The sequence below is a fragment of the Montipora capricornis genome, chromosome 7, assembly GCF_036669925.1.
Source record: "Montipora capricornis isolate CH-2021 chromosome 7, ASM3666992v2, whole genome shotgun sequence".
Lineage (NCBI taxonomy): Eukaryota > Metazoa > Cnidaria > Anthozoa > Scleractinia > Acroporidae > Montipora > Montipora capricornis.
The window spans coordinates 20,603,479-20,614,410 of NC_090889.1; the positions used below are offsets into that span (position 1 = coordinate 20,603,479).

Sequence of the window (10,932 nt, forward strand, 5' to 3'; positions counted from 1 at the left end):
TTTGCACGCCCTGCACGTGCGTTTTTCACTTTTGTCCAGTTCTTTGCTGCCATCTGCAATACAAAAACGTGAAATAGCCACATTTGAGGTGTTATTAGGGCCGTTTAATTATACGAGAGAAAATAAGCCGCGGCTTACTCAGGCCGCGGCGTACATAATACGCGAAAGGAACTATTTATACCAGTATAAACTCCCAGGCCAGGATAAGCCGCGGGTTGAGAAAGCCGTGAACGTAGATTTTGTACCATTTGTACGAGGTGTTCGCGTCTTATGTAAGCCACGGCTTATTTTCTCTCGTAGAAACGGCCTTATCAAGAACGTCAGTACTAATTAAATTAAGCGCCGTTCAGTCCGACCAGTGTCATTTTTGAGGAACTACCGCACCCTTGTCATATTAAAAAGGTGGAAATAGAAGTGATCACAATAACGTGAATTTATAATTTGAGATAACGTTCTCGTCGCCGTTGCTTAAGCTCCCTAATTCCTATTTTTCGTTTACTTCAACTAAATTTCCCCTTTAAAGACACCAAGAGCAATGGGACACTCAATCGTCGCGCACCTTAGCGTGTGCATTTTTGGACATATCTACACTTACAGAAAAGTTCATTGGTTCACAAATCAGCTCAAGATGTATTTTCCGAATTCTCGGCTTTCCTCTCCTCTCTCCTCTCATTAAGGACGGTGCCTACTAATTAAAGATATTTTTGCCCCGGTGTGTGATTGTGCAGGAAATCTAGATCTTAACAAGGGTTGTTGAATTCCAAAAAGAAAATTGGGGGTAACCACGCATTTTTCTAAGATATATAATTCATGAATAATTTATTGTAAAGAGCTTTAAAATATTGAAACTTAATTATCTCTCAAAAATGCATGGTTAGCCCAATTTTCTTTTTTAATACCAAGAGTACTTACTAAGATGTACTTTCTCTGGATAGTTTTAAAGCGCACAAAAATATCCCTGTATTAGTAAGCATCTGCGATAGGAAATCCGAGTATCTGGAGATGCGTAGAACGTATGCGCAATGACAATAGTAGGCACCGTCCTTAAAAAGGGACATTTCATTTGATTTATTTCAAGTTGATTTCTATCCACTACGACTGCTAGAGCCATGATCGTGCTCGGCCATGACTTAATGACCTCAATAAGCTTAAGTATTTTAAGAGAGAAATGTTATGATGTACGCTGAATTGCATCATGTAGCACCGTTGTGTTGGCAGCTTTATAGGATTGTGTTGACCGAATATTTTAACGTTTGTAGCCATTTGTAATGTTTTGTAATTTACAGTAGTCATAGTAAAACAAGGTGTCTTAAAAATTAAAGAAATGACATATTGTTATATAGCTGAGTTTCTCCCCCAGGAGCGCTCGCTCTCATTGGTTACTTCGAGGTCACATGACACCTAACAATAACTGTTTCGCGCCAAAAGTCTCTGAGCGGGCAACAGTGCAAAATCTATGACGTCAGAGGACCAGTGCACTGTTACCCGCGAATGTTGACCAACGACTGCCGTTGCTGTTGCCATCGGTCGTTTTTTTTCTTTTTGTGCTATATAACAAATCACTTAACGACTGGCCCCGAGGGAAACATTTAATTTTTTCCGGTTCCCCGAGAATCTCAATGTTTCCCCGACTGCATAACTTTGAGGTAATTATGAAGTGGTTTAAGGAAGGCCCGGATTAACAGGCGTCTATTCGATAGTCTCTTTGACCAATCACACAACAAACATTGACCCAATCAGAACTCAAAGCGATTTGAATAGGCCATTTTCGAAATATCAATATTCAGCTTGATAGTGAGGCAGAGAGGACAAAAACAATAGAAACGCGTGGGAATGAATGTGAAAAATATTTACATATCATCCACTTTCCTTTGTCTTTGTTCTCTAACTTTCGCTTTCAAGCTGAATTTTAATATATCGAAAAAGGCCTATACAAGCAACTTGCTAAAAGCGCGGGAAAAGGCACAAGAGAAACTCCTAAAAAATTTTTTGGCTGAGACGGAATAGCTTCTGAATGGAAAACCAAAGAGTTGGGAATCCGCTAAATTATGCCACTCTCATTTTCCTCTAGAGTGGAGAGGATGTTGATTGGAGATGCCGATTGGATCGTCTCGCTTTTATTTGTGTTCCATCTGGAAATACTAAAACGGACAGTAGATCTTTTCCAAATTCTCTTTGTCAATGCAATTATTTCTGACCTGAAATCTTTAAAGAAAGTTATAAAAATGAAAGGATTGCAAATACAGTTTGTATAGGTAAAGAGCCAGCAGATAATCTTGATGGTGTTTAATCGACTATGCTGTAATCCATTTCCAAAATCAATCCACAGCCATACCACTTGATTAGGAAGCATAAAAATAGCGAAAATTCCCACAATGGCGATAAACAACTTTGTGACACGTACGTTGGAATCAATTTCGCATCCGTGCTTTATGTTGTATGCCACTCGTGAACTCAGCCGACGAATTCGAGCTTCTTTCCCGCAAAGATCGCTGTTCGTCTCGTTGGCGAATTGAGAAGTACTGGAGACCTTCCGAGAGATGACCGAAAGTTTTCGAGATTTGACGGCCACTTCCCGAGAACTGTCGGAGACCTTTCGTGAACTTTCAGAGACCTTTCGAGAATTGAAGAAAACTTCCCGAGAACTGACGGAGAACTTCCGTGAAGTGACCGAGACTTTCTGAGAGCTGACGGAAACCTTTCGTGAACTATCCGAACACTGTTGAGGTCTTGCAACTCGCATCGGAGATGCATTGCTTGTTACGTTGTAAAGCTTAATCAAGGCGAGAGCGTACACCGTTGCCATAAACGAGAGAGGCAATGCATACTGTGTCATGAATAACACCAGTGTGTAGGCTTGTCTGTACCACAGCTTAGGCCACTGTTCGAGGCATTCGTTATCTTGGAGTTTAAGGAACATGATATAGGGAACAATAATGGAAAGCGACAGGACGTGGATGCTGCTTATTAGAAATTTGACTTGCCTCTTCGTAAGTCTTGGGGTAAATGGGTGCATGAGGAGACGGAATCTGTCCAAAAATAAAAAAAGATCTCTTGAGTCCATAAAGGTTCAATCTACACAGCAGAAAATAAGGGTTCTAAGAAGAAGCGCTAAGAAGATTCTAGCTCGACACCTTCAGTGGGCTCACTCTTCTTCTTCTTCTTCTTCTTCTTACCGTGCGGCCCACCTCCTTCTCTTTAAAAGATTCTCGTGAGCGTGCAGTATAAGAAATAAGAGGTGCAGGTATTAACATGCGAATGAATGTGCAAGCGTAAAATCAAACAATGTCTCAGTGTGCAAGAGAGAGTTTGTAATTCAGAAAACATTAAGCTTTTGGCGCCATTAAACAATCATGTCAATCACGCGTTAAGCCATTAAACGTCATGCTATATGTAGTTATGCAACTTCCGCGCCTAAAAATAACTTTCGCGAAATTCACAATTCTGGCCCCACATCAAACTCTCCTTCACCGCTTCTTTATTTTCTCTTGATCCACTATAATATGGAAAACCTCGTTTACCCTGATCAGCACCAGAGGAAAAGTAGCGAATTATTCCCGTTCGTGCTGTTGTATAGAATGTCTTTACACAACATGGCTGCCGTTGCGTTGGTGATATGGGTCTGCGTATGCGTAAGGTAGGAAGCATATCGCAGGGAAAAGTTTTTGTCCTCAGCTTCGTTCCCAGAGTCTCTCCGGCTAAGCATTCGAAATGGTGGACGAGGCAGGAAAGACCATGTTTCCCAGTCGTGCCCGCCATTTTGAATGCGCTAATCTCCGGGAAGACCATGGATACAGTGCCATCTTGTCCCAAGAAGCAGCGATAACTTTGGTCAGCAACAAGAATAACTTTGAGCTAGCCAATTGTTAAATCTTTTTGCGCAGAATCAGAACTTAACTGAGATGAGCATATCTCCATGGCCAGTGGTTGTTATTAATGTTACTCTCCGAAAGGCGGCCTCAAGTAGGACAGCAATGTTTTTTAACGTTTGTATGGTCAGTGCTCTCTCGTTGTCATGTTATATAAGGACTCACAGACGGATTTTTCGCGAGCTGCTAAGGAAGTGAAATGTTACTTCCGGTGACTGACGTCATCATATCGTGAGCTGACCAGAAAACCCACTCACAATCAAAAATCACCAAGAGAACAGTTGTTTGCATCGAAGGTTTTTCCTCGCCCTTCCTCGCGCTCGTTCTCGGATCAACTGACTTCCGGTTTGAGAAAAAGCAAAATTTCCGGCGGTCTTTAAATTGAATTAATTTAAAGAAAACCATGCTTGGCTGGATGCATAAACGAATACAAATTATCATACCGCTGATTATATACCCAAATTGTGTAGCACGTAGACAAATTTAGAGTTTTCTCTTATTGGTCACGTGACCATGGGCGTGGCACGATGACGTCATATGAAGGGGCATTGGTTTACAAAAGTCTCTCAAATTACTTAACCATTACATCCTTAGCAACACACCCCAAAAAACACATGTCAGTAGGCCCTTAAGAAGGCAAGAAATTCCTTTGAAAGTAATATGTTGCATGTTACATGTGATCATTGGGTGTCAATTGCTATTGGGTTACATGTCAAATGACACGAATATAAAGCTTTGGTTGGAGGTTCAAATGGAAGAACGGCCTCTGGAATGAAAAAAAAGCAAGAATTTTGTGCAAAATGAAGTAGCCAACGGATGTGTTTTTTTCCAATTCACCGAAAACGAGCTCCATGATTCCTGTGTTAGCAATATACATATGCATAGAGCGAGTTTCAATCGAGTCTCGTAAAACCAAAACCAAAGATTACTTTGGCCAATCAAAAAGGGCAGATACAATCCAGTAAACCAATCAAAACTCGAAGTAATTACACGTAGCCAACACAAAGCGCGGGAAAATGTGCACGCGCGAGCCATGATTGGTTTTGGTTTCCCTTTTGATTGGTTGAAAAAGTGGCGCGAACCAATCACTGATTGAGGCAATACAAAACCAAAGCAATTCGCTAATTACTTTCGACACTCAACTGAAAACCGCTCTAGCATCATATTAAAACAAATCCTCCTGTTTTGGCCAGAATTGTTAAGGTTTTTATCATTTTATGCACATTCCCTCTCCAACTGTGAGTGAATTTAAAGTTTCGCAGCTATAAAGAAGTAATAGTTGCATTTCTAGATCGTCACACGTTCGGCTTAGATTTAATATTTTCAAAATTTAACTTAAATAATCAATTAAAGCGTACACTCTTCTTAGCGTTCTTATTGATCCATGTACAGTAGCAGTGACCCATAAAATTTATATTTAACTAGTTCCCTAGCCTTAAAGGGGCCGTGTCACAATATTTTAGTCAAACTTCAAAACACTAAAAAGCGTCTTTGCGTCAAAGAAGACCAAAATATAATGCTATAGTTTTGTTACCAATAACCTTTGAAGTCCACTGAAGCTATTCTTTGTTGTTTGTGGCCAAGGATGAAGAGGATGGAAATGGATTGAAACTTGAAAAAAGTCAAGTTTGGAAACGAAGTCTTCAGAAAGTCGCCAAAAATTTAATACGAACAGCTCTTTGTGCCATAAATACATTTCATATCTTTTCAGTGGTTTGTCGGGAATGTTGTACGTGTGACCTAATTAAAGTACTAATTTAGATTTTTACCCAGTTTTGACCTAAAAACGGCAAAGATTGCATGACAGTGCCCCCGGGTGGGTGGGGGGGGGGGGGGACTTCCATATAAAAAGGGGAGGGATGCTCGTCGTCTCGGTTAGGGGTGTAAATTTTGGATTTTGGTCTCACTTAAGCTGTTCTGGGAAAAACGCCATCATATGTAGCGGTGAAGATCTCCTTTAGGGTTCCGTGCTACAAAATATAAATGTGTATATTTTCTACGCTCATTTAGTCTTTTTATTTACTTGACTGATTCATATAACCTGAAAAAAGGCCTCTTTTAGGGGTCAAAAAAAGCCTGGGCCACGCCCAGATTGGTCTCCTTTAGGGGTTTAATTTAAAATTTCCGACTAGAATCCCTCCCCCCTTTATATGGTAGTCCCCCCCGTGACAGTGCCCCCTTAATCTAAAGGGTTCAACACATAACACATGGCCGGGAGATTCAAACCAGTGGAAGCTTTAGGTCGCAGTTTCCGATTTTATTTAAAAGATAATAAAAATAAAAAGAATTCAATAAGTAAAGCTGAGTTCACCGGGGCCATTTGAGACCTTCTTAACTCGATGAGAAAAGAAGACGCTCTCTTGCTCGATCCTTCGGTGAATTTTACATGCCCTGCAAGCAGGGTGTTTCGAGTTACGCCTAACGAACCAAAATCATCGTATTTAAAAAACAGTCTTTGTTTTCGAATCAATTGTACGAGTTTTTAATGCAGACCTACAAGATCCGCACAGATTTGTCATGCTGTTAGATTTCCACAATGGAATGTTGATTATAAAAGACATCGCAAGAGGTGAATGTGTGGGAGGGAGATCACATATGAAATGTCGTGTACTCAACCGCGGATATGCTGCTAATATAAAGAGATTTAGCATACGTTTAAACGGAAAACGGGAAACTGGAGCGGGCAAGAAATGCAAATTCAAGTTTAGTCCGACCTTTGCAGTTTGCCGTAAAACGAGATGTAGAATCTCTCTAATTTCGAAGAGTGTGGTTCAAGTTATCGCAGGTAAGCGAGTGACTTGGCAGGCAAAGAAGACAGAAAGAAAAAGTAGAGGCACCGCCGGAAGTCGGAAGCCGAGAACATGCGATTGCGTTGCAAATGTTGCCACTGATTCCAGAGTTTTTATTAAGCAAGCAGCCGTGGACAATATTCCTGCCGGTGCTCGCTGGATCAACTGGCTTGATCTGATCGGCGTGATTATAATTACAAGTTAAAAAAGTAAATATTTTAAGCTAGGAGCCGATACAACGTAGACTTGATTATTTAGTAATGTACGTTGTATCGGTTCTGGCTCAAAATATTTACTTTTGTCATCCATTGAGTTGTCAAACCATCTAGCGGGTGGTCGATTCGAGGGAATGTTAAATACCGATAAAGTTAATTTTGTGATAGTAGTATAACGAAATTTTTTATACTTAAATGAGTTACTTACCTATCCAAAGATATCCCTGCTAGTGTGAGAGATGATGCGGTGGCGGTTAGCGTTGACGCCGGCCACAGAACGTGGCACAAAAACTCTCCGTAAGGCCATAGATATCCCCGCTCCTCGAGCACTAAGTCAAATGGGATACTTAGGAGTGGAGTAAGGAAATCGCACGCGCTTAGGTTCAACAAAAGTATGTTTGACGCCGTTTGACGGAGTCGACGATTGTGACAGATCAAGTAGAACACCAGGCCATTGCCGATGGAGCTAAGCGTTAAAATAATGCAATAGAAAAACAGTTTTAAGGTTTTGAATTCTGCCGACTCACTTGATAAAGTGTCAGGGGTGGAACTGACAGTAATTAACGAAGACCTATTTGTCGAGAAAGACGGTCCCTGCTGGTTCAAGCTTGTACTGGCGTTCATTTTGGACTAGCTAACAATTTCCGAATTGAATCAAGTGAAAGTCCATGCAGATCATCGGGTCGACCTCTATTGTAGACGAAGGCAACAAGAGAAAATTGACTGAACAAAATTCTTCACTTTGCATATAGTATATGACTGTCATCGTATACAAAAATGATACCCCGAGGTCACATCTGCTACTAATTAACTCGGCGTCAAAGCTACAATCTTGGACAGAATAAAATGGAACAGGAAACCCCCATTCTCCCCCCCCCCTCCCAAAGCAAGGATGAAGCCGCGCAAAAGGCAAAACGCGCCATTTTCCGATCCTTGATTTGGGGGGGGGGGGGGGTGGGAAGGGGAGTATAGATTCCCCATCTATTTTGTCCAAGATTGTACATCCGTATCAAAGAGATCCTGGTTGGCCTTTGATAAGGGGATTAGTGATTTAAGTTAATTTAAGTTATTTTTCTTTCCAATATTAGGGATCATAATTTGATTCCACAAAGTTGATGATTGATTGAATACGTAAGGTGAGAAGTCAGGGATTGGGTCTGCATTTTGGTCTCACACGCCCGCTAAATGAATGATTTTTGTTGCTTCGTTTGGAGAATTTCTACTGGTCATGGTATTGGCCGTTTCAGTCATTCTCATTTCCAGTACCTCATGACCAAGGTCTTTGGAACGAGGCCCACTTTAACCTCGTTTTCAAGGCGAGTCCTAGTGCAAAATGAAATCAATCATTTACCTCTAAAATGTGTCATGAAGATAAAACTAAGTAATGAAAAAATAAATAAATAAATAAATAAACTATTGACAAGAGCTCGAGACCAGGAGAAACTCCAATGTATTTGTGCGACCGCGTGGTCACCGGACGATTTATTTTCCATATTGATTTTCTAACGCTAAAAAACTCGCCAGCCATAAGCCTTGCATAACTTGAGGATTTATCTGCCTTGGAATTGAGAAAGGTCCCTCAAGCGGTTCGATACTTAAAGAGTGTTTTTCTTTCTGAAAATATTGTTATATAACCTAGTTTGGCTGTTTTACGTTGCTGGTTATGGGCTGCAGCTGTGGTCCCTTTTAAAGATTCCCTTTAAAGAGGGAGACAAAAAAGCATGTTTGTCCAACAACAACAACAACAACAATTCAGAGGAAGAAAGCAACTAGCACTAGTAGCCGTAAGAGCGCCGTTACACTGGGCAATTTTTCTCCTGTGAACTTGTCTCGCAATTTTGTTGCGACAAAAGCTCTCAAATTACGAAACACGTTGCCTGATCGTTGTTACCAAGAGTCCATCACTCGTGATGTTATACCGGTCAACCTTTTTTACAACTTGTCTCGTTTTCGATGATCACATGAAGTTAAAGGGACATTTTCGTTGGCTGGTGTCGCAAACTGTTCCGACACAAGTTGCAAGAAAGATGTCCCAATGCGCAGTGCTTAAAAAACTCCGAGCGTTGCAACCTTGTGTGAAGGGTTGCGGAAAGAAAAAGCAAATTGTACGGTTTCTGCAACTCGTCTCGCAACGGTTTTTGGCCGATGCAAGGTATGTTACATAGGGCAATGTTTCGTGCAACTTGTCTCGCCATGGCCATGGAATCAAAAAATTGCACAGTGTAACAGCGCCTTAATGGTTGTTTTCAACGATTACGACAACATAAATTGCCTATCGCCGAAAATGATGAAAACTCTTTGGCCTCTTGCCTCTTGACGTAACGATTACACAGATAGTTCAATGGCGCCATGATTGTCAACTTAACTTGCCGGTCTCACTTTTCATTCAGATAATGATTAGCGATAACTTTTTTTATGAGTCTTTCATTTGTTAACACGTATTCAAGAGGTGAAATGTTTTAACTGATAACAGAAGAAGATGTGATGTAGCAAGCAATAAATTGCTTCATTAAAGCTTCGAGTTACGTACGTACATACTTCAGTAACCGCTCCCAAATCCATATACTTTATTCCAAAACGGCCGCCAATTTAGTATTCTTTTGTTTGGTTGCAAATTGCCCCTTATAGATTCGCTTTCAGGCGTAAAATTCAAAAGAATATTTAACCTTGAACGAGGCCAAAAGGGCCAATTTGCAATCGTACAAAAGAACGCAAATTGCGGCCATTTTGGAATAAGGTGTATAGGGGCTTTGCAGGACCAACTACATGTGTAGGGTTGTCCAATACACGCGAGGGCGCACAACAGAACAGAACTTCTAAGGACGGTGCCTACTAATTCAAAGGTATTTTTGCCCCGGTTTATGATTATGCAGGAAATGTAAATCTTAACAAATGTTATTGAAATCCAAATTTAAAAAGAAAACTGGGGGTAATCTTGTATTTTTCAAAGATAATTGATGAATGATATTTGTAAGAAGTTTTAAAATACAAAGCAATGTATGGCGTTCTTTCTCAAAATGAAGCTTAATTATCTCTCAAAAATGCATGGTTACCTCCAATTTTCTTGTTGGATACCAAGAGTACTTACTAACGATCTACTTTCTCCGGATAGTCTTAAACCGCGCAAAAATATCACTGTATTGGTAAGCATCACCGATTGGAAACCCGAGTATCTCGAGATGCGCAGAATGTATGTGCAATAACAATAGTAGGCACCGACCTTAAGAATCCTAACTGACCAGAGGCAACCTAGGTGGTTATTTACAAGTGCAGCCGAGAAGTTGAATTAGGTACTACCACGATCAAAGTCAGAGCGGGTTCTGAATCTTTGGATTTCAGGACAAGCACTTTAACCACTGGGACGCATTGCCTCCTTAATCTCTTAATACTTAAATCATCTTGATACCTTGACTTTTTCTGAGGAATACAACAAAAGGCTGAAAAGGAGGACTGAAGATGATAGTATTTCCTACTTTATTCAGAACTCAGGCTTATTTACTGTAGCTTAACACCAGATATCTACAAATTAGCTAACAGTTGAAATCAAATCAAATCGAATCGAAGTGAACTCTTTGTTAATTAGGTGAGAAGGGAAAACCATGCAGAAAGCTTATAGAACAACCTCACTGAGCAGAAAAGAAAACCGACGAACTCAAGCAACAGTTTATGACTCCGAGTCTGGGAATCGAACCCAGGCCGCATTAGTGGGAGGCAAGTGATATCACGAAAAATGACGGCCCTGCTCCGGCCCCTTCCTTAAAATTAGCGGATTTCTTCAACTAAAAAAAAAACTACTTGATTTAAAGTCGTCTCTTGTCTGTTGGACCCTGCTATCTGGTAAGTACTCGAAAAAAGAAATAAAAACTCTAGTACAATCTTTTATCCCTAAAACCAAGGCTATCAGAAACGCGCCGATCGGCCATCATCTTGCAATCAAATAACATTGACGACTACAGTTGTTTACGTGCGGCTGATCCTTTCAATGACGATTGATTTTTAAATCCTCTTTCAAGGTGAAAAATTTTCGCAATAGAGAGACTAAGCATCAAGTTTACGGCA

The 10,932-nt window shown here is 40.6% G+C and overlaps 1 protein-coding gene across 1 annotated transcript; it reads right to left on the bottom strand.

The window, feature by feature from the left end:
* Positions 1–2,041: 2,041 nt before the first annotated feature.
* LOC138055769 (neuropeptide FF receptor 1-like) lies at positions 2,042–7,497 on the bottom strand. The gene is made up of 3 exons (XM_068901642.1): positions 7,082–7,497; positions 2,738–3,029; positions 2,042–2,530 (listed from the first exon to the last, which is right to left on the bottom strand). The coding sequence occupies exons 1-3, from the start codon at positions 7,495–7,497 to the stop codon at positions 2,042–2,044; spliced, it is 1,197 nt and encodes a 398-aa protein (XP_068757743.1).
* Positions 7,498–10,932: the final 3,435 nt, after the last annotated feature.

What these genes read in the sequence shown, in the direction of transcription:
- LOC138055769 (XM_068901642.1), bottom strand. Translation starts at nt 7,497, where the DNA reads ATGAACGCCAGTACAAGCTTGAACCAGCAGGGACCGTCTTTCTCGACA. An exon ending in GCAGGGATATCTTTGGATAG is followed by an intron (nt 3,030 to 7,081) that starts GTAAGTAACTCA and finishes ATTTTTGGACAG; the next exon opens with ATTCCGTCTCCTCATGCACC. An exon ending in GCAATGCATCTCCGATGCGA is followed by an intron (nt 2,531 to 2,737) that starts GTTGCAAGACCT and finishes ATCTCTCGGAAG; the next exon opens with GTCTCCAGTACTTCTCAATT.